This window comes from Siphateles boraxobius, unplaced genomic scaffold (genome assembly GCF_051911475.1).
Source record: "Siphateles boraxobius isolate OS27281-9 unplaced genomic scaffold, OSU_SipBor_1 65, whole genome shotgun sequence".
Taxonomy (NCBI): Eukaryota; Metazoa; Chordata; class Actinopteri; order Cypriniformes; family Leuciscidae; genus Siphateles; species Siphateles boraxobius.
The window spans coordinates 12620891-12645737 of NW_027509192.1; the positions used below are offsets into that span (position 1 = coordinate 12620891).

A 24847-nucleotide genomic window follows, 5' to 3' on the forward strand; every position below is an offset into this window, starting at 1 on the left:
ATCTCTACCTATCGCAATAATATAAATCTCTCCTGATATTAGAGTAACAATTACAGAATAATACACTAAAGCATATTTTGTTGGGTTCAGTTTGAGCAGATGTTTAAACCATCATCACGTTTTATGTCCTCATCAGAGCTCATTTCACAGATTCAGCATCTGACTCATATTCCCAATCTCAAACATATTCTCAAAACTATCATTTTCAACATTTTCAAAATCAATATTTTGATCGCTAACAGCTTCTTCAGTGACAGTAATATTAGATTGCGTTCAGTACTTGCTCTGCTGTAAATCGCGGATCCATTTCAAGTTTTGCTGATGATAGTTCCTATTCTTTTGTTTTCTGCCTGCAGTAACTATGAGTGAAACGTCACTTTATCATTGTATCAGACGCTGAATTGCACTTATTCAGTCATCAAAAATTAAATTATTGTTGTAAATATACTTAAATATAAAGAATATACTTACACTGTTTTACACCTTGGGTCATTGGCAACCCTATACAATTTTTACAAAAAAATGAATGGGAAAACAGGTATTCTTTTTTAATATATATATTTTTTTTTTGTTATATTGTTTATAATTAATTAAGGAATACTAAGAAGGTTGGTGCCTAACTTTGTTAACTGAACGACGTTACAGTATGCGTTTAAATGTTAATTGTTAATTACAACACCATTGTTAGTCTGACAAAATGTGACAAATTAAACATTATTGTACATTTTTACCACACAATTTCTTACTTGCAATGTCATTTGTATTTCTTTTCTTTTTGATAAAATCCATAATTTAAAAGTCAAATGCAAGAAAAAAAATCTTTTAGCTTGTTTTTTGTTTTTCTTTTATTCTTATGGCGGTTATCTTAATTAACATTTTTAAAGAAGGCCCAAGGATCTGTAGCAAACAGACGTAACTGTCAGTCTGACATCCTCCTCTGTAAACAGACGTCTGACCTTTCTGAAATGTCACTATATTCCTTCACAGCATCTCACTGATAAGTGTCTTTTTTCCTTTTACCTTCAGTTTAAACTTCTGGCCTCAAATCTTTGGGGGCCAAGTGGGTCATTCGACAAAATGTGTGTCATTTGTGTCCCTCATTCAGTATTCAATGATTTTAAAAATGAATGATGAACTGATGTCAACTGCTTAATATAGGAAATCGCATCAATAAAACCAACTCATCATATATTCATTAATTATTTTATATATATATATATATATATATATATATATATATATATATATATATATATATATATATATATATATATATATATATATATATTGCAATGTCTTTCAGCAAGAATACTCTTAAGGAAAAGTCCTGATCTTGAATTTGAGGGGAATAAAGTCCAAATTGTGAGATTTGTTGTAGTTTTCATTCTGTGGCGGAAACAAGCTTCCATAATAGCCTTAGTGAGCATAAGAGACTTAAATAAACAAATAAATAAATAAATAAATAAATTATCACCCATATCAAACTTTTGAACGGCATTGTATCATTAAACTTTTGTAGTTTCATGATCTTGAGCACAGAAAATTGAACTGTTAAAGAATACTGTTATTTATATGAGGCGATGATTCATTGAACGGATTCATTTGAAGTGAAATTAAATGATTTTGATACAATCAACAGAAACTTTTTGCAAAGGAACTCCTCCACAGCACAACTGATTAACATTTGTTGAAACAGGTCTTATTAGTCACAAGAACAATTCCACTTTTTTTAACATAACAGGAAGTTAGGAAGAATGTAGGTGTCTACCGTCTTAAAGCTGAAAACTAAAGGCCTTTTCTTGTGCCTCATGAAATAAATAAAACTGGGCTTGAAATGATACAAGGGTGAGTAAACGACACAATTATTCACCAACACCAAATAAGGAACAAGTACAGTCACTAAACTATCCCTGCAGTCAAAGATCAAACAGCTGATATAGAGTACAGTAATGCTGAAGCCACCGCAGAGACACTGGATGGAAGGTCTCAGGAAAACCCTGTCCACCAGCGTGACACACACTGTTTCTGAAGAGGCTGCTGTCCCACGTGTGAGAGGTGGGGAGAACAGATCAGACCAGCCCTGGGCAAAAACCACAAAAATACAGTACACACACTTTAACCCTGATGAGTCAGTTAATGATTCTGTGCCACAATGACGACCTCTTTACTGACATGATGCGTTTGGGGACACTGATTTTCACGAAACAGATTTCAAGGTTTTATATTACATATTATGTAAATTTTAAGTGTGGCATAATTGTCCAAATGTATATTTATTTTGAATATATATATATATATATATATATATATATATTTATATATTATATTATAACACTAAATTGTACACTGAAAAAAAATTGGAGTAGGATTTACTTGGAAAAAAGCTAGGCAACTTCTTCCACTCCGAAAATGCAAGTAAATTTACAAAGATTTGCCAAGTAAAAACCTAAACATATTTATCAGTAGCTTTAATTAGAAATCTTTAAGTTATAATTTATTTGGAATATGGAATTAAGTAAACTTTACTTAACCTATTTAAGTGAAAGTAACAAAGAAAATAATAATTGTAACTTGGCTAGTAAAAGGTTGATTAATATCGATTTAGTTGAAATTTCCTTTGCATTAAATTTGACTCAAACAATTTTATTGAATTATACCAGTCATTTATAGTATGCATTTTACTTATAGTATATAAATAATTTATACTTCATTATGTCAGATGTTCAGCATGATGTGAATGCAAAGACCTCGATACTTGGTAGACAATACACAATGACGGTAACATTTGATGGATTGTTTTTGTGTTTGAAGGTGTCATTTTGAGCAGAAAATTTACTCGAAATGTCACAAAATGGCAAGTTACTAATCCTGACAACAAAAGCAATGATAAAACAGTGTAAATACAGCTGGAAACCAGTGAAAAATGAACCTCATTAATTATGCAAGGTCCAGTGCATGATGGGAACCCCAGTATCAGAAAAGTTGAGCAATTTTTACTTAATTTTATTGAGTTCATATTTACGCTTTCATTTCTACTCGTTTGAATTAAGTACTGATATGGAATTTACTTAGTTTTTTTAAATTCTTGCCTGAACTAACTTTTTCTTGTAAATTACATTGTTTTTTTTTTTCAGTAGTATTTACCTTACAAAAAAATCATTTTTTACAGTGTACGTTTTAAATGTGGTTATTTCTTTATTCATTTAAATTTCTTTGTGTGAAATTTTTTAGTTTGAAAAGATATTTTTTAAATGTCACTTGGTTTAATACTTAGTATAGTTAATGCTGTGCATAAAATAAAAATTACATTTATTTATGAAATAAATGTTCCCCCAAAACTTTCGGTACATAAACATTATTTTATTTTTAAAAATGTATTTGAATAAAATCAATTAATAATGACATCCAACATTAATAATGTCCTAATTAGGCCTACCCATATAAGTTTTAGTACAGACCTAGTATCAAGTATCACACTTGTGTTTTCAAATTGGGTTTACATGACTTCCTGCGAGTACAAAACCCACCGATACAATCAGAAAAAGAGAAAGAGGGTGTGTTGTTTGTGTGTGTGTGTGTGTGTGTGTGTGTGTGTGTGTGTGTGTGTGTGTGTGTGCGCGCGCGCGCACAGTGAGACCACATTTCTTTCCTCTGCGTGTTCCATTTCTCTTCAGGAAACTGTACGCTGTGATCTATAAGAATGTTTGTGTTTTTTCCTTCCTCCCTCGCGCTGTCATTCATCCGTGAGCTGAGCGTCTTGCCCTCTGTAGGCTAGACACTCTGTTTTTCCAAACCCAGTGTGGAACAATGTGTGAGGTGAATGTCAGCGAGGTATAACAGTCAGCACACCTTCATAATGTTCTTCAGAAGTGTCTCGTGTGTGAGAGACTGAGGACAGTTTTAATCTTGAGGAACATGACACTCAAATCACACTGCACGCTTCCACGCGCACCAACAGGTACGTCTCTGGCATTCCATATTCAATATTTTGCGATGGTTTGAAGGAATATTAATCTACAATCATTATTATGTTGGTTACACTTTATTTTAAGATGTCCGTGTCTCAGCGTATTTACTTGTACATTGAAGAACTACGTAATAAATTAACTAATAATAAGGTTAGGATTAGGGTTTGATAAGTTACATGCAATTATGCATAATTTATATGTATTACTAAAGTAACGACTTGTAACGTGTAACATGGGCACTGTAAATTAACACTGTAATTTTTTAAATTATTTAAGTATGATATATGTGTAATATTTGTTCAAATTTTGCCTATGAATATGGAAATAAATTGTGTGGTACTGTGAAATTAAAGTCACTACTCAATTACTGAAAAAGTTCAACTTAACTTGAAGTACATTAAAAAAATTACTTTAAGGAATAAAAAATAAATGTAAAATTAAAAAAATTACTTTAAGGATTAAAAAATTAACAAAATTACACACACACACACACACACACACACACACACACACACACACACACACACACACACACACACACACACACACACACACATAAATAAATAAATGTTCCCATAACTTTCAGTAGGCCTACATAAACATAATTTTCAGTATTTATGGAAGTTTTTACAAAAAAAAAATCAATAACGTGAACCACCAATCAATAATAAAATAGAAAGAAAGAAAGAAAAAAAAGGAACCTAACTAGTGGCTTTGTTAGATAAGTAAATAAACCTGCTGTTATTGAGTCACTTTCTTTAACAAAGTCATTTACAAACATTTAATCATTTAATTTATTTTTTAAACAGGAAAAATCAAGAAATCGTACAAATAAAGAGAGAGAAAAGGAACCTATAACAAACGGTTTTCTATGGAAGTCTTCGACGAAAGTACAGTGAAGTGAACTGATGGTTTTACACTTATATATTCATAGGATCTGTATGGAGCGGCGGACACTGCAAAAGACAGTACAGCTCTAAATCACAGCTTAACTACCTCACAAGAACACATCCGATGGACCAGAGGAGGCCCAAACCTCACAGGTTCCACTCCTGCCTGGTGTTTCGCCTCAAGGTACGTGACGCCATGGGACACTTAAATCCCACGTCAAACCTGAAAGTCACTGTAATGGAATCAAACAGTCAAGCTGATTTTTAGTGGATGTATGATGTCATTTCCTCTCAAGTTCACACAGGTCATCTAATTTACACAGCTGTATCACTTGTAACGTGATCTAATTTGGGCTTCCGAGATCATAAAATTACTGTAAAGTAGACTGGCGAGCTGAGATGTATTGATACACAAAATTCATGGGAAATTTACATGACCTCCGTCTGTTTCGATATCACTGAGAAAGGTGCCTTGTGTGGTAAAATATAACCATGCCGAACTGACTCTGCTCTGGCATGATAAACAAGAACAATGGCTCTGTTGAAACAGCCACAGGCGTTTTATGACGTCGCTGGGAAAAAAGGCAAATGAGACTGTTGGTGTGGAGCTGCAGGGTTTAGAGCCGGTGACATTGGACATCGTGTGCTTCGTCTCATCTGCCTTTCTATTTTGACACAGGACCGTGTGAGGATGGACCACAGCCAGCCTGAAGGAGACGTCCAGGAGAACACTGAGAGCAAACTGAGGGAACTGGCCCTGAAGTGGTTTACAGAGACCCAGGCGCCTTTAATTCTCCACAACGGCAACTTTCCGGAATGGTTCCAAGGGTTTATCAGCAGAAAGTAAGAAATGTCTGAGAAACAAGCTTTTAGAAAAGGCAACGGATGTTTTTAAGTGATACTATCTGTTAAGTGATGTTATGACAGCTTTATTCTAGCATAAAATACGAATTTATTGGAACACCTTACAATAAGGTCTCATTTGTTAACATTAGTTAATGCATTAACTAACTGACAATGATAAATATATTTGAACTTAACTTTGTTAATAAAAATGTTAGTTACAATTTATTTGTTAACACTTTATTTTAAGGTGACGTAGTTACACATTACATGTACTTACCTTAATAATAACAGTAAATTAGGCATAGTTACAAGCAACTAAGCCTCATCCTACAACCCTATAGTAAGTACATGCCTTTAATTAATATTACTCAGTACTTAAATACCTTACAATAAAGTGTAACCCTTTATTTTAAGATGACATTGTTACAGTGTAATTATATATTTAAGTGCTGAGTAATATTAGTTAACTACATGCACTTACTATAGGGTTAATTTTAGGGTTAGGCCTTGGTTTAAGGTTTGTTACTTGTAATTATGCACAATTTGCTGTTATTACTATAGTAGGTACATGTAACATGTATAACTACTTCACCTAAGTGTTACCAAAATGTTCATGTTTATGTTAGTTCTTTAACTTATGTTAACAAATACAACTTTTGATCTTATAAATGTAATGTTGAGATTAACATTAACTAAGATTAATAAATGCTATAGAAGTATTTTTAACTAGTGTTGACAAATCAAACCTTATTGTAGGGTGTTACTGAGTCAAACCTACTCTCTTAAAAGAAAGGATCTTTATTGTCATCGATTGTTACATGAAGAACTTTTAACATTCGTGGTATCCTTCCACTCCACAAAAGGTTCTTTCAAAGGGATAGTTTACCTTAAAATGAAAATTTTGTCATCGCTTACTCACCCTCAAGTTGTTCCAAACCTGTATGAATTTCATTCTTCTCTTGAACACAAAAGATATTTTGAAGAATGTCGACGACCACACAGTTGATGCAGCCATTGACTCCCATAGTATTTCTTTTCCTACTATGGAAGTCAATGGCTACTGTCAACTGTTTGATGACCAAAATTCTTCAAAATATGTTATTTTATGTTCGACAGAAGAATGAAACTCATACAGGTTTTGAACATGTGGGTGAGTAAATTACAGAATTTAAATTTTTGGGTGAACTAACCCTTTAAGAGCTGTTCACTGAAAGGTTCTTTGGAACCAAAAATGGTTCTTCAATTGCATTGAAACGAAAAGCCCTTTTGGAACCTTTATTTTTGGAACCATTACATTTGGAATTTTCAGTTACAATCTCATACTGTTATGCAAGCATTATTCAAAGTTGGAACTCTATCATAATTTGTGGTGGTGTCGTGTTTCACAGGGATGCAGAGGAGAATCTGAAAGACAAGGAACTGGGCTGTTTCCTCATTCGGCTCAGTGATAAAGCCACTGGATACATTCTTTCATATAAGTAAGTGTACTTAGAAACAAAATAAGGGCACTGGTGTACCATTTAGCATTGTTCTTTTCTTCCAAAATGAATCAGCTAAGAACCAGATGTTTGCATTTCCTTGAAACATTTAAAATGCAAACTTTTGCTTGCCTTCCAGCATTTTCTGGGGTTAATCTTTAGCTTGTGATGTCAATCATTCTTAAAATATCATAATGTTTTCAATTAAATTTTTATTTTATTTTACTGAATTTTTTTAATGTTGCAAATAATTGTTTTTCAGAGGTCGCGATCGATGTCGGCACTTTGTCATCAATCAGAATAAAGATGGTCGTTTTATTGTGACGGGCGACACAGAGATGCACAACACTCTCACTAGCCTCATTGAATATTACAAGTCAAGCCCCATTGAACCATTTGGAGAATATCTGACACTCTCATGTTTTGAGGTGAGTTTGTACTGTATAGCCTATACAAATTTATAATATTATATATTTTAAGAAAATACTTCTTTATTTTTATTTTACAGATTAGCTAAGGTTTTGGTTTCAGAAAGATGATTTTTTTTAAAGAAATTAATAAGTTTTATTCAGCAAGCATGGATTATATTGATCAAATGTGACAGTAAAGACATTTATAATTTATAATTCCACCACACATAAACACTGCTCTTTTGAACTTTCATCAACGAATCCTATTTTTTTTTAAATCAAAATCCTAAAAAAAAAACCCAATGTTTTCAACATTGATAATAATAAGAAATATTTCTTGAGGAGCAAATTTTACAATATATTCAAATAGAAAACTGATATTTTAAATTGAAAAAATATTTCACAGTATTTCTGTTTTTACTGTATATATATATATATGTACAAGGCAAGCATATTACCATGTGCTATTGCTTTTCTAAACTTTTTTTATTTTTTTGTTTTGTGTTGCAGTCTTCCACAAGCGAGCTGTATGATGTAATTCACTTTGACATGAGGGAAAAGCCAGGATTGAGTGTTAATGCTGTTAAGGATATTTGGGACGATCAGCGTAAAAAACACGACTCAATGCAACCTCCCGCCTTGCCGCCCAAGGGCAACAGAAACACACCGGTATGTCACATTTGCCATTTAGTCATTTGTATTCAATTTAAAATAATAGTGTTTTTGTAATTCATTTTAATAGCTATTATTTACGTTTATTAATGAGTTGATTGGTTACTTTGTTCTATTTATTAAATTGTTAAAAAAAATCATACATACTTCATTTACTGATTATAATTGTGTGTGTAAATGTGGTCCCACTTTATATGAAGTGTCTTTAACTATATGTAATACCATATAATTAATCATTTGATACAAAAACTTACATGTTTTTACATTGTACTTATATTTAAAAATTACCTGCATGCAATTACAGGTGTATTTAATACCTGTTATTACATATATAATTACACTGTTGACCCTTCCTTGACACCTTAACCCAGCCTTAAACATACTTAACCACCTAACCCGTCCCTAACCATACCCGTATCCCACCTCAATAGCAGCAAATGTGTTTTGGTAACACTTTATTTTACAGCGTGCTTGTTACACATTACATGTAGTTACTATAGTAATAGCACGCAACTTACACGTGACGCAACTAACCCTAAATCAAACCCTAATCCTGTAGTAAGTACATTGTATTGTTACTCTGTACTTAAATGTCTAATTACACTGTAACAGTGACACCTTAAAATAAAGTGGGTTACACGTATACAAATAAGTACTGAGTAATATTAATTAACAACATGTACTTTCTGTAGGATTAGGGTTTAGTTGCATGTATTACGCATAATTTACTGTTATTATTATGGTACAGATGGTACATAACATATGTACATGTAACAAGGAGACTGTAAAATAAAGTGTTACTATAAAGTGTAACCGTGTTTTGCAATACAACATGAACACAATAAGGAAAGTAAGTAGTTAAATACACCTAATGTAATGTGTGACAATAAATTAAAGTGCTAAAACATCTGACTGTGGCTTCATATCTGGAAAATTATGATTTCCTTCCACAGGGAGTACCTCCAGTGCCAAGAAAATGCCCTCCTCTGAAAGCCGCCTCCTTGGATGTAAAGTCCAGCACAGAAAGTGTGTTATACACGACGGTAGACCTCCAGAAGTTCAAAGGAAGAGTCAGAACACCAACCGAGGGCAAAGACATTTCACTTACTGCTAGAAGGGAACTCAGGGCCCAGAGACAACAGAAAATCCCTGCCACAAACCAAGGAACCATTTACTCCGAGCTCATAGTGCCGAACTGCAGGAGTCAATCCCTACCATTCCTGGATGACGACTGTGAAGAAGAAGAAGGACACTTTAATAGAAGAAGCCAACCGCAAATCTCTTCCCACGTACATGAGGAACAGTTCAACAGTCCCACCACCAACATGTTGCCAGGTCTTAGCAACAGCGTGGATGTACTATGCAATTCATCACTGTATCAATTAGCCGGAACACCTGGCAACCAAAACATGGCGGGGATGAGAATGTCAAAGGTCAGCGCGCAGGAAAGCGACGCTACGTATGCCGAGGTGCCTCTTGAACCCGTTCCAAATCGCTTCCTGGCTGACGACACGTACGAGCAGATTCCCGACTCGCAATCTACAGCGAGAGCAGAGGACAAATCACACACTAATACCTACGAGACGCTAACAGACTTAAAACCCAAGCAGAATATTTCTGCCCGGGCCATTAAGGTGAGTGTTGGTGTGATTTCGGCATAAAAATTTCTAAGCATTTTAATTAAGATTTTTAGTTGAATGTAATATTTATTGATGATTGTGGAAACGTATCTCATAATGAGTGTAATAACGCACCTGTTGTTTCCTGTAGACTGACAAATGGAAATGGCTGTCCCCGGAATACTGGAAAAAATAACTTCTTCATCCCCAGACAAACATCATAAAATTACACTAATAGTGAACAGTTGTTGACGAAAACTACTTCCGTCCACCAGAGCTATTTCTGAGCATTGAATACTAGAATAGTACAGCTTTATTTTTATCCATATTTGTGGGATTTCTGTATGTGTATTTGTGAAATGTTGAAATGTTAAAATAATATTTATTAACTTAATAAACATTAATCTGAGTGTCTTTGTTTTGACAAGTTTCATTCTTGTTAGTCATGTGATTGGTGTACCTCATGATGGCCCTTGTGAAAAAGAAGTGCGCTTTATTGTATTGAATGTGCACTTGTAGTGTACTTCAAATTTGAAAAGTATTTTTTTTTAAAACTACTTGCAGATAAGCAGTCGACAAGAAAAGGCTTAGTCGGCAAAATTTAAAAGAGCAACAATTCTGTCATTAATTACTCACCCTCATGTCGTTCTAAATCCGTAAGACTTTCATAAAGTTCAGAAAGAGATTGTAAAACCATATGAATTGAGCGGTTAAGTCAAGATTTTCTGAATACACTCGATCGTTTTATATGATAAACAGTTTAAATTTAGGCTTTTATTCAAAAGCCTCAGGTGTGGCTTATCATTAGAAACATGTAGCCTAAGTAGTGGCCTAACGTTAGCCACTTTACATGGCTGCCCGCTCTAAAGTTAATGTTAACCTGGATAAATGTGCACTGTTATTAGGCGCATATCCAAGTGTACGTTCAGAGTGTGGAAGGTAAATTAGTACCATGCTTACTTCATGCAAATAAAGAAAAAAACATCAGATGTAAGCTGTGTGGATGGGGTAGACAAGACAAATGTCATTACACCTACATGTCTCAACCGAAATATTAGCTGCACTAATTCATTTTGATGTTGACTCATATTTGATATTATTGCAATTCAGTTAGGGATGTGAGAGCATGACTAATTTGAAAAGAATGCAAATTTTCATTTAGGCCTACATGATATAATAAAATGTTGATATTTTGAAAAGTCAGGGTTGGGTTGGGGTGGTTCTGGGGAAGCACAACTAATAGTAGGCCTGCACAACAATTCTTGTCTCATCCCCACTTTATTGACCATGAGCCTATGATTATTAATACGCAGAGTGGGAATTGGAAGCTGTTAAAGTTTACAGTCTTCTAAATTATCTTACTAGCCAATAACAGAGACCATCTGTGAAGGTGCACATCTGCCTTTACAAGACTCAGTACAACTGCTGGAACCACAGAAAGACAAGATGTCATTGTGTGTGTTCTCTTTCGTGGCCTTTCACGGAGTATTAATAGAGTCAAATGACAGATTTACAGTAGAAACACTACACACATGTAAATAAGGATGCTACTATTTGGAATTGAACATTAAGCTCAAGCAAATCTAAACTCTAGAGTGATTGTGATCCTTTTGTAGGCTAAATGCATTCGTGCCTGTGTAAACACATCTATTCGGGTAATTATTCAGGCCACCAGAAATCCAATACATGAATTGCACTTATGGTGCATTCAATAACTCCTGAAAAGTTAATATTTACAGGTAGGAAAGTCATAATTTTCAGCAAAAATATGATCTGCTTCTACAAAATAATGAAATATGCTATCAGGTGTAGGCCTATAGCAGCTAACAAACATAATTATGCGTCTGAGTACTTCTATATTATACGAATAAAATGTGACAGAGGTATCTGTCAAATTATTTATTTCTATTTATTCATTAATTGTGCTTGTTGATATTAGCAATCAACCAGCTAACGGATTTAATTATTTGTTAATAAATAAATAACAACCAGCTAATAATCATTATGACAGAGTCACATTAGGCTATCTGTAAACTGTTTTAGGTTTCAATTTTTTTTAATCAGGTGCTTGCAAAGCTATTAATAACCAGCTAACTGATTGAACGTACTATTCATTAATGCTGCTTATTAAGCTATTAGCCATCTGCTAATACTCATAACATTACATGACAGAGGTGAGTTAGATTATCTGTAAACTGCTTTAGCTTTCTATTTATTCATCAATGGCGCTATAGGCTATTAGCAACCAGCTAACTGCTTTAATGCTGCTTAATAAGCTATTAGCAACCAGCTAACTGATTTAGCTTTTATATGGTTGCTTATTAAGCTATTAGCCATCAGCTACTCGTGACAGAGGTGAGTCACATTATCTGTAAACTGCCTTAGCTTTCCATTTATTCATCAATGGTGCTTGCTAAGCTATTAGCAACCAGTTATGATCAGCTAAGACCAGCTAGAATCCAGTTATCATGATCCAGAACACAGCTACCATCTTAAACAGTGTTCGTAGCTGTTTGTCCTGTTGAACAAAAAGTGTGGGCAACATAAAACAACCACGACAACCAAAGAACATTAATGTCCTGCTTCAAGTGGCTCATGCAGAGTGTTTAATAAAAAAGCTAAACTGTCTACTTAACTGTATATGGATTCAAAATATAGGACTATTGATCGTAGCAATCATGCATAACTACACGATACTGCACAACTACATATTAATAATCACTTGTTCCTAGAAAATTAAGCACATCACAAAGAAACTTCCTCACTCCATACAGAAAGTAGAAGTGATATCCTCACATGAGATTTATGTCTGGAAGAAATTTATCGTGGCCTTTCTGACTCCCTGGAGAAGCAAGACTGTGATTTGCACGCTTACGCACAAACTCAAGGGACCAAATAGTGTCGGACAAGATCTCCATGTAAAAGGGGACAATAAAGCTGCCAGCAGTGACTGATCTGGTTTTTGTGGGGAGCAGGAATCGTAAATAAGAGACTCATTGCATAGACAGCGTAACTTCAGGCAGATTTAAGAAAAGACGAGAGACGGCCTACAAAGAGTGTAGGCCTACGTGTCATACAGAGATGAATACATTGTGTATGATGAATTGCATCTACCAGCAGGGGCTAATGTGGCTAAGCTAACCAGTTAAATGTCCCTTGCGTTGCATCAGAATATGCATACTTAAATAGTAGGCAACATTATTGTACTATACAGTACACACATTCACTATATACAAGTAGAACATACTTTTTTAACAGTTGCAAAGTTCATTCTTCATCAAATGCAGTAAATACTGCAAAAATAAGATTACAGATGCAACTCTTGAACACCATAATATCTATTAACGTAATCCTAAAATCGAAACGAGTAAAAAAGCTGTGTCGTAAATCGCCACCTATACCCATATACATAGTTCCCACAGGCCAATGTCACGTGACCTCCCCTGAGACGCCATCTTTGATGGCATAAGCTGCAGTGTTTACAAAGTTTTACAATAAGCAAATTTCGAATATTTCTTTCTGTTTATAATGTTACGCAAATCATGAAGAGACAAAATGACAATTTATAAAGAGACGCTATTAACACAAGACAGAGAGAGGTAAAATGCGAAATATTCAGTCATAAATGGTGTGGATCCGTATGCGCTAACGAAGGAAGCACTGAGCACTGATTATGCAGCTTTGCCTCAGATACAGTATTTTCATGTGTACCATTATCTGGTATTGGCTAGGAGTGTTTACACATGTGAGCAATTCCGAGCCTGGAAATCACTGGAGGCGTACAATCAGTTTGCCGAGGGTTGGGTTGGTGAAGTTTGCTCAATTTGTATTGAACCGAAACGGTACGGTTAGTTCGGTGCATGAATATAAAAATAAAATAAACTCGCGTGCATATTAATTAATGTAATGCGGAACTACTTTATACGCGGGTTCTTTAGGGACATAATCTTGAGATTGCAATGCTGGAATGTGCGCGCGCGCGCGTGTGTGTGTGTGAGTGAGAGAGAGGTGCGGGCGCGATCGAACAGTGGAAACAATGTTGTTTGTTTTTGTACGTTTTTAATACGTCGTCATTTCGTTCATACCGGACATCATTCAAACTGCAAAGTGTTAACTTATATTTGTTTTGAGGGAGTTTCTTTCCTGTTTTTCCTCGCCAGCCACCTCCGTCATTGTTCTGGCAAAAGCTTATTAGTCTTCTCACATTCATGAAGTATACTGTCTAATGACGGGTATACTGTAAAATCCAAATTTAACTGAACCTCCGGCACGATTTGAACATCCATAGACCCAGCAGGAGATTTTTTCCCCCACTTTTTATCACGAAATTAACTCGTTTCAGCTTCTTCTTCTAATGTTCTGCCCACAACATGCCCACAGAAATTGTGCCAGGTCTGCAAATGCCCGTATGTTGTGACGTCATGTAGGAACTATGTATAGTGCACTATCTGAGGGGACGCGCTATTTGAGGCGACAACCATGGTGTTAAAAAACAGTGGACATTTTCAAGTGCACTCATTCAGTCCCATAATGCATGGCAGCAACGACCAATTTGCACTCAATGAATACCCATAATGCACCATGAGGGTTGCACTGAATGAGTTCCTGCGTCTTGGCAGTAGATGCCATGCTAGCTGTACAGTGATACCTAATTGATTATTGTTTAATTAAGGTTTATACAAGCAATTTTCTGAATTTGTTTTCATTCACTCCTTCAATATGACTAATGTACGGAATAGTTATTGAGGCTATGGGGGGCGATTTCAGATTCAACCACTGATCCAGAAACGCGTGCTACTATGCTAAACAGCATTAGCATATGGCTACAGTGGCAAAAGAGACTTGGAATTCTAATGGATTAATGAAAAGTGAAAAATGGTATGCAAGTCAATGTGTAAAACCTAGAATGTTGTGTTTGCGGATTCAAACAAACGTATCGCCTTTCCTTGTTTACAGTTATTGATCAGGAGATTAGCATGCCTGACAAAAAACCCATTACTTGAATACATCCAGTAATTCTGATATATCCTGCCCTTGTTATCGAACTAGCTCCTAAAAACACACAAAAATTGATGGTTTTGAAACTCTTGGGATGGCAAACATCACTGAGCTAATAAGATTAGAGGGCAGCCAAGGCCAGCAGAGAGTGTGTGCACAAACCACCTTGCATGTGTGAGGCGCTGACGTCCTGTTTTATGCCCTGCGTCCAGAAGAATCAATGCTCTAATGCCTACATTACTGTCAGCAGCCGGAGTGTCTGTATCAGACTGGAACAGAAGCACATCTAAATCAGCAGATGCTCAGGGTGAGAGGCGCAATTAACGAAGGCGCATCATCAGCACTTACATCCCACTGGAGTTTTTAATACAGTCCTCATAAAGGGAGTTGAAGGTAACGGGATGAGGAATTAACTGCATATTAGCGCAGACGGCCTTATCCCTAATGACCGCACACCGCCGTGATATCGCTAAAACGGTTTCTCAACAATCCATCCAAGCATGCCTTGTTTTATGTCTGAGAATCATTTTCGTGGTTACATAAGCCCTGCAAATGGGATCTTTTTGGCAATTAACAAAAGCCCAAGTGCATTTTTATTTATTTTAAAGTCTGTTTTAGTTGTTTCTGGTACGTGCATCGCACAGAACTTGTCTAACGATAAAAACAATGTGAGAAACTTTAACCATTTCAGATAATGCGTGCTTTGTTGAAATTTAAAGGGATAGTTCACCTCAAAATTAAAATTCTGTCATTATTTATGTACCCTCATGTAGTTGTCTCAATTTTTTTGTCCATACAATGAAAGTCAGTGTCCAAAACATTTGACTTTCATTAAGACGTTTTTCAAATTACCTTCTTTTGCGCTCCACAAAAGACAGAACGTCATGCAGGTTTAGCATGTTTCTAGAACATAATTATTATCATTAGAAACATGCTAAACCTGCATGACGTTCTGTCTTTTGTGGAGCGCAAAAGAAGGTAATTTGAAAAACGTCTCAATGAAAGTCAAATGTTGCAGAAATGATTTAAATTTTTGGGTGAATTATCCCTTTAAAATTATTTTGCTACTAAAGGAGTGCTCATATTAAACTTATGATTACCCTCCAGTGTGAAGGCATAAAAAGTGAAAATTTTGACAAGGACATTTTATTATGAGATAAAGTCATAGTAATGACAAACTTTGTCCTCATTGACTTTTTATCTCATCATTATGACCAAGTCAAAATAATGAGACAAAAAGGTAATTATATGACTTTTAAAAAGTCAGACAAATTTATGAAGAAACGGTTGAGAAAATCATAATTATGACACTTGCTACAAGTCATTATTACGAATTATAAATACGAATAAATAAAAGCATTATTATGAAATAAAAAGTAATATTATGAAATAAAATGTTGAAATTCTTACATAATAACACTGAGGACAAGTTGTAATGATGAGAAAAAGTCAATGATAACAAAGTCGAAACTGAGATAAAAACTATTATGACAAAAAATCAGATTTTCAATTGATATTGACACAAATATGAGAAAAAAAGTTGAAATTTGAGAAAAATTCATAAATATGACAAAAAACCCAATTACGATAGAATTTTTTTTTTTTTTGATCATTTTCATGTAAGGCCTATGTCGTAATCACATTTTTTTTGTCATAATTATGACTTATTTTAATGTGAAATACCAAAGCATGATTTTTTGCTTTGACTGAAATTTTCTTCCATACAAAAACATATCAAGAGACTAGATAAAATATATAATCTATATCTAGGGAGAGCTCTTTTGACTTTGACCTAGCAACCACACAAAACAGCTTAGCAACCACATAGCAATGCCCTAGCAGGCTCCTAAAATGTCCAAGCAACCAAATATCCATTGCACATGTATGACTCGTCAGTCCACTATCACGCAATGTATGAAATGACGTGATCTGCAGGATCACATACACACCCTGTCATCACTGCAAATATATATTTACACCTTAAACAATCTCCTTGCAAAAACAGTAAAATGAACTTGAATCAATATTGGACGCTGTTAAGAGTGGGTAAGGAAGCGGTTGATCCAGTAAATCATCAGCTGAACTAACATGGCCAAGGACAGCTCTGTGCATCTCTGGGTAGAGATTTACCGGGCTCAAAGTGCGCTGTGTATAATCATACGAATGCTGAGGCAGCGTTGCTCCTAACGATCTCATTCAGCTTTTAAAGTCATTAAAGTGGAATACGACAGATAGGCTGAAGAATCATTGTTGGCCCATCTTTATTGTTAAGGCTGGTTGGTTTTCAGCTGCATAGGGCTTGAACTAGAGCGAGAGGAGGACAACGGAAAAACCAGGACAAGGACTGGGGTTGCAAAAGTTTGGCTGTTTAAAATTAGCTTTGAATATGTGACATAATGTACAGTACAAATATTTATAATAAATTAACCAAAAGTGTCAACTCTTACCAGAAGACTGCTGGTTCGATCTCCAACATGAGCAAGTCAGAGGGATTGTGCCTATAAGTTCTAATATTCCACATGTAAAAAGTATTACGCAATATTCTGCATGTTTTGCCAAGTTTGACGTTGATACCAATGCCTTTAAAAGGATCGTTTGGCATAAAATGAAAATTGATTCATTTACCCCCCCCCCCCCCCCCCCCCTCCCCCCTCATATTCTCCTGTTGAACACACACAAAAAGATTTTTGGAAAAATGTCTCCAATGTTGTTTTGGACCCCATTGACTTCCTCCACTGTTCTGCAAAAAACTTGTACAAGCTTTGAATGATATGAGGATGAGTAAATTATGACCGAAATGCTCCCAGAGCAAAAACTAAAGGCAAACAATGGTATACATTTATCCTCCAATGTGGAGTTGTCTGTTCAAGAAACATCAGCATTGGTATCTTCCTTTAAAGCCATTTTAGGTTTGTATATGGAAGGTGCTGATGTACAGAAAGACGACAAAAAGAGAAAAAGCTTTGAATTTTTTTTATTTTTTTTACTAATTTTACGCTACTTTTGTGGTGCTTTCTTCTCCTTTTTGGAAAAGAGCAGCGTGAACATTCTTTCGAATTTCTCTTTTAGGTGAACTATCCCTTTAAATAATACATATCACCAAAATTTGGCATTAACCCTAAAGCATTATAAACAAATGCACTCAGTCAACAATTGAGAGAAAACCTTTATTAAAATTTAAGTCAAATGCCCTCTATCACATCAAATACTGAAAAAAGTCAAAGAAAAGAGACAGTTCGACACTAACACCTCAAGTTAGGACAGAAGGGATGGAGGGATTTGCAGGCGGAACAAATACATGGAGAGCGAATGACAGACAAGAAGTCAATAGGAGAATATATGATGACAGAGCCCTTCGTTCAACTGGAGAACATTTAGATATGATTGTCGTCATGCTCCAGTACTATAAGCAATTAGATTGTGAAATGGCTAAGCTTTAGAAACATTAGGGAATGGGAAAAGGTGGGGAACGTAATCTAATTCATGCATTTAATGGAGAAAGATTGCATAGCTGTAGAAAACACTGTCTCAGTGGTGCTGACGCCTATAATGTGCTTTTAGCCCTCTCTCTCACTCTCTTGTCCAGTTTGTTTGTTCCTTCCTGAAAACTGTCCCATGATTTATTTGATCCCGCATAAGAGTCTTTAGAAACAGGAGAGTGAGTCAAAATGTTGTCCAATGTGCCACGGACATTGGTAGAAGCCCATAAAAGTGGTTTACACCTGCATTAGTTTTACTCCAGGTGCGTGGGTCAAACCCACAAAAGGCCTCACCTTTCCGTTTTGTCTCTCTGAAAACCCAAGGAATTTCTGATCCAAAGTTTTCTGAAAAAACAGCCATGCATTTTTCAGTAATCCCATCTAGTGTGCTTCCGGTGCAAAAACCAAAGGAAAACGGTAGACATTTATCCTTCGATGTGGACTTGTCTGTTCAAGGAACGTCAGCATTAGTATCTTCCGTTGAAGCCATTTTAGATTCGTATATGGAAGGTGCTGAGGTACAGAGAGACAACAAAGAGAAAAATAGCATATTAGATTAGAGGTAAAAGCACATGGACCAGTCAAAATTGTAAGATCCCCTTTCATGCCCCAAAAGCATAATTTATCTGACCAAAAATGTGAAAAGTCTGGATATATATTTTAGGTTTTGCGTTTTACAGCCTTAACCATTCGAGGTAATTTTGCTGTCTCACTAGTAACTGATGACAATTGAGCATTAAGTTCTTAAAAAGTATTCAAGCAGATGGCTTTTGATAATGAAATGTTAAAATTCTGACCACACCACATCGAATGGCAGAAAGAGTTCCAAACCTTTATCATAGATCTTAACAATAGACATTAACCACCTGTGCATACTTCAATTGGGGGAAGTGCTGTATCATTCTCTTAAACGGACAATTTTACCTCATGTCACCCTTTAATGTCATTTGAATGAACTTTTAAAACAGGGAAGGAGGAATTCACAATGTTTGAATTGTGCCTGTTGGTTTGTATGCTGCCTTTATTGTTTTTGCCCTCGATTCAGAAATGTGCATAATCAGGTACCTGCACAAAAATGGCAAAAACACAATTTATATATAACTCATTTTATTCATTAATTTTATTTTTTGATTAATATATTATTAGAAAAAGAATATACTACCATACAAAAGTTTGGGGTCAGAAAGTTTATGTTTTTGAAAAAGTTTTTTATGTTCAACAAATTAAGGCTGCATATATTTCGCAAAATCAGTAATATTGTGAAATATTACAATGAAAAGAAATATTTTCTATTTTAATTGAATTATAATGTCATTTATTCCTGTCAAGACAACTCTGAATTTTCAGCATCATTCAATGTCACAACAAGATCCTTCAGAAATCATTCTAATATGATGAATTTGTGCACATATATATATTTGTAACAATTTAAAAGTCTTTATCTTCACTTTTTTGAAAAAGAAACTTAATGACCCCTGACTTTTGAATGGTAGTGTATATACAGTATATACAGAGTTTACAGCATTTAGCACCTGGTTAAATTGTATTGTGAGTGGTTAGTAATCAAGACAAGTATTTGTGTTGAAATATCATGTGCAAAAGGCATAAGTGGTTAATGAATTGGAGTGATTATGCATCAGCTCTTCAATGAATTCTTTCAAGAAATAAGCACAACAGATTAAAACAAGAAGATGAAATACGATTTCAAGTGTTTCTTGTAGCACTCAGAATATTTAAATTACTTTTATCCTTAAACCCTATTATGAATGTTTTAGGTTTAGGGGTCCATGGTCCCATTAATGTGGAAAATTGTCATACAAGCACCGATTCTGTTTTAGGACATTGGTGCAGAAATTACACATGCCACCTTTAAGTGAAGTCAAATCCCTTATGGTGTTCCACATTTCTCCATTTTGGGACCTCTTCTTTTTTTATATATATATATATATATATATATATATATATATACAGGTCCTTCTCAAAAAATTAGCATATTGTGATGAAGTTCATTATTTTCCATAATGTAATGATAAAAAATAAACTTTCATATATTTTAGATTCATTGCACACCAACTGAAATATTTCAGGTCTTTTATTGTTTTAATACTGATGATTTTGGCATACAGCTCATGAAAACCCAAAATTCCTATCTCAAAAAATTTGCATATCATGAAAAGGGTCTGTAAACGAGCTATTAACCTAATCATCTGAATCAACTAATTAATCTAAAAACCTGTAAAAGATTCCTGAGGCTTTTAAAAACTCCCAGCCTGTTTCATTACTCAAAACCGCAATCATGGGTAAGACTGCTGACCTGACAGCTGTCCAGAAGGCCATCATTGACACCCTTAAGCAAGAGGGTAAGACACAGAAAGAAATTTCTGAACAAATAGGCTGTTCCCAGAGTGCTGTACCAAGGCACCTCAGTGGGAAGTCTGTGTGGCAAAAAACGCTGCACAACGAGAAGAGGTGACCGGACCCTGAGGAAGATTGTGGAGAAGGACCGATTCCAGACCTTGGAGGACCTGCGGAAGCAGTGGACTGAGTCTGGAGTAGAAACATCCAGAGCCACTGTGCACAGGCGTGTGCAGGAAATGGGCTACAGGTGCCGCATTCCCCAGGTCAAGCCACTTTTGGACCAGAAACAGCGGCAGAAGCGCCTGACCTGGACTGTTGCTCAGTGGTCCAAAGTACTTTTTCGGATGAAAGCAAATTTTGCATGTCATTCGGAAATCAAGGTGCCAGAGTCTGGAGGAAGACTGGGGAGAAGGAAATGCCAAAATGCCTGAAGTCCAGTGTCAAGTACCCACAGTCAGCTGCTGGTGTTGGTCCACTGTGTTTTATCAAGGGCAGGGTCAATGCAGCTAGCTATCAGGAGATTTTGGAGCACTTCATGCTTCCATCTGCTGAAAAGCTTTATGGAGATGAAGATTTCATTTTTCAGCACAACCTGGCACCTGGTCACAGTGACAAAACCACTGGTAAATGGTTTACTGACCATGGTATTACTGTGCTCAATTGGCCTGCCAACTCTCCTGACCTGAACCCCATAGAGAATCTGTGGGATATTGTGAAGAGAAAGTTGAGAGACGCAAGACCCAACACTCTGGATGAGCTTAAGGCCGCTATCGAAGCATCCTGGGCCTCCATAACACCTCAGCAGTGCCACAGGCTGATTGCCTCCATGCCACGCCGCATTGAAGCAGTCATTTCTTCAAAAGGATTCCCGACCAAGTATTGAGTGCATAACTGAACATAATTATTTGAAGGTTGACTTTTTTTGTATTAAAAACACTTCTTTTATTGGTTGGATGAAATATGCTAATTTTTTGAGATAGGAATTTTGGGTTTTCATGAGCTGTATGTGAAAATCATCAGTATTAAAACAATAAAAGACCTGAAATATTTCAGTTGGTGTGCAATGAATCTAAAATATATGAAAGTTTAATTTTTATCATTACATTATGGAAAATAATGAACTTTAGCACAATATGCTAATTTTTTGAGAAGGACCTGTATATGATTTTCCTAGGTCCCCTATGCGGATGACACTCCGCTTTATCATACTATTAAAAATAACAGCGGTTTGGTGTATAATCTTTTTGAATGTCTTTGTGACATTAAATGCTGGATGGACATTAATTTTTTGCAGTTAACTAGTGATAAAACTAAGATAAATGTCTTTGGCCCATCAGTTATGACTTCTGGCATTATCAATCAGCTTGTTCCACTTTCTCCCAATGTGCAAGACTGTGTCAAAAACGTGGATGTTATCTTCAATCCTACTTTGTGTTTTGACAAGCAGATCAGTGTGTTGTAAAAAGCAGTTTCTTTCAGTTGAGATTGCTAAAATCAAGAAGATAATTTTACTGTAAGTGCTTTGATGATGACTCATCGGTTTCTCATAATTATGAGACTTGAGTTCTCATATCCTATGAGAAGACACTGTCTGTTAATTATTCATGACACCACGTGGATCTTTCCAATGACAGACATGTCAAACTGTGATATCGTGTAGTAGATGAGAGAGTCAATAATGGGACGTAAGTGTTTGTTTTCATGGTGCAAAAGTTCAAGTGCGTTGAATATGTTTCCCCGCGATGCTGCCAGGGCTAGACTCTGGCTCCGGGCAGTTGGGTGGCCATCAACCACGGACACATCTAAATTTTATGTGTGCAGCAAACATTTTTCTCAAGAAAGCTTAGAGAACTGGAGAATGGTGGACTTTGGCCTTGTTGACCAATGCAAGTTAAGTCTTTTTACGTCTTGTTACCAATGCAAGTTATGCAAGTTACGTACCAAGTCCTGAGGACTTTTCTATCCCTTCAGAGGTATGTGTGTGTGTCTAAAATGTAACCCTGATCGTTTTACTTGCCTTTTGTTAAATAAGCACTCGTTATTAAAATTTTTGATATTTCGATAATACCTCAATTGTATGCTTAACTCGTGTAATTAAATATATATGTCATTTGGGGTTGAGGGGGTGTGTAGATCTAGGCTATGCATGGAACGTTTTTTAAGCGCAAAAATAAATATTTTCAAATATATGCATTTATAGTGTGTATATAAACAACTATATATTTTATAATGACATTAGAATTATACATGTACATTAATATGTTTTAAATAGAATTACGTTTACTGTAGGCTAATATATGTAGCAGGGCATTCAGTTACGTTTGAAAGGACAATAATAAAGTGCATTTCATTAGACTTTAACTTTGCCAGCTATAAAAAAAAATCTAGCATTTCCTCACGATTTACCACTGATTTTTAGTGACAGTCGATATGCATGGGCCACTGGCGATGACAGTTATCCCCCTCCCCTCTCCTCTGCCCTGCCACACCCACTCCCCACTCTTCTTCTCACAGCCATCCACGCCCATTTAATTTGCATTTTTCAAAAAGATTGTGAGCTAGACTTGAGCTGAAAGAGGGGGGTTTCATGACCCTTTAAAATGTGTTTTATAAATAATATACTAAACTTAAGTAACAAAAAAGTACAGTCAACAGAATGCTAAAAGGATTAACTTTCAATGAGTGTTTGAGAAAGTAATTCCCTCATTGACTGACAGCTGCTGAAAGCAATTCTAGATTTTTCGGCCTCCAGGTCTCCAAATGATGGTACAAAACGTTCCTGCCCCTCTCAATCATGTGATCTGTGAGGCACAGCTGTGCAGTCCAAAAAGGCCTTTAAAAGCCAAGCAGAGGTACTCTTGCCACGTAAAGCATATTTGAGCGTACTGCAGCCAAATTATAGCAGTGTGCCTCCAGAACAGAGTGCTAACCATGACGTTAGCAACTAGCATAACTGGCTTTACACTCATAAGGACTAAGTATGTCCGATGTGAGTACATTAACTCCCAATATATATAATGAGAATATTGCCCGCATTCTCCACCATCTTAGATAGATTGGACTACCAAAAGTCTAACTTTAAATTAAATAATTTTAGTAATACAACAGCAAAATCTAACTCTGGTTAGCATACATCGGAGGAAACAGGTCACTTTACCAATATTCTTACCTTAAAAAGTCAGGAGCCCTGGAGATCATGTTCTCAAAGTCAGCAAAAGACAGCTTGCTGTCTCCATCCAGGTCGGCCTCCTCAATGGCCTTCTCACACACCAGAATAACCTCCTCCGGTGTTAACTCCTCCTTTGTTAACCTGTTTAGAGTCTGTTCTAAGTCCTCCTTGCAGATGTAATTATCCACATTGAAGTCTAAGAAAAAAACATGATGATAAGAGTTAACTACAAATGAGTTCATGTTATAAAGTTGCTGCACTGTTTATGAATGTTGCAATATAAATGTTTATTTCAACCTCTAAAACTGTGCATTGTTACAATCACATTGTAAATAATTTTACATTGTTGTTCTAGTGGACTGTACATAAGGTAATGAAAAATGGCATTTACCATATATTTTAAAAGCATAAATGGCTTTCAGTTCTCTCGGAGCCATTTCGCTGAGAACCGAAAACATGTCCACAAAGTCGTTGAAGCTGAGGTTCCCCAGGCCATCTTCGGAGAATGATTCCACAATCCGATTCCTGAATGGATTCTCCTAGAAAACAGAAATTGAGAGGTTTCTTCTTTCATGATTCCCTGAGTTCAGTTCCTGTGGTTTGTTCCTGTTTGCTTTTGTCTCCATAGTTACCCTTGTTAGTCGCCATAACAACTGCTTACCTAGACCTGTGCCTTGTTAGATATCTAGATATGCTTATGGAAACCTGTAATTTTTTATTGTATAGAACTAGAATTTGTAAGTAAAACTTTACAAAAAAAGGATCATGGTATCACTAAGTAAATACAATGGAAACCCTACAATACCATATTATTCTTAAAAACGTTTTACAAACTATCGAGTTCACAGATTTTCCCTTAAAATCACTGGAAACAATGTGGAAAATGTCTACAGTTTGCTTCTAGGTCTAGCAATAGAGTACAAATCTATGGCTGTACATGAGCATGTGTGCAGCAGTGGG

At 35.7% G+C, this 24847-nt stretch overlaps 2 protein-coding genes across 4 annotated transcripts in view; one reads left to right on the forward strand and one right to left on the reverse strand.

Moving 5' to 3' along the window:
- The first annotated feature begins 3688 nt into the window (after positions 1–3688).
- Positions 3689–10297, forward strand: LOC143720448 (uncharacterized). The gene is made up of 8 exons (XM_077209923.1): positions 3689–3958; positions 4903–5042; positions 5538–5701; positions 7093–7182; positions 7445–7610; positions 8103–8261; positions 9218–9898; positions 10035–10297. The coding sequence occupies exons 1-8, from the start codon at positions 3916–3918 to the stop codon at positions 10077–10079; spliced, it is 1488 nt and encodes a 495-aa protein (XP_077066038.1). The 5' UTR covers positions 3689–3915; the 3' UTR covers positions 10080–10297.
- Positions 10298–18034: 7737 nt separating this feature from the next.
- The window catches only part of cib2 (calcium and integrin binding family member 2), a 41730-nt gene continuing 34917 nt past the window's right edge, over positions 18035–24847 (reverse strand). For all 3 annotated transcript variants that reach the window (XM_077211082.1, XM_077211081.1, XM_077211083.1), the window contains exons 5-7: positions 24279–24426; positions 23888–24083; positions 18035–18873 (exon numbers count right to left, since the gene is read on the reverse strand). In XM_077211082.1, the coding sequence (XP_077067197.1) occupies positions 18852–18873; positions 23888–24083; positions 24279–24426 (366 nt within the window). In that variant the 3' untranslated portion in view covers positions 18035–18851. The remainder of the gene's footprint in view (positions 18874–23887; positions 24084–24278; positions 24427–24847) is intronic.

Bases quoted from the DNA above. Each gene is read 5' to 3' on its own strand.
- LOC143720448 (XM_077209923.1), top strand. From the start codon at position 3,916: ATGACACTCAAATCACACTGCACGCTTCCACGCGCACCAACAG. The intron at 7,183-7,444 runs GTAAGTGTACTT...ATTGTTTTTCAG, and splicing joins GGATACATTCTTTCATATAA to AGGTCGCGATCGATGTCGGC. The intron at 7,611-8,102 runs GTGAGTTTGTAC...TTTGTGTTGCAG, and splicing joins TGACACTCTCATGTTTTGAG to TCTTCCACAAGCGAGCTGTA.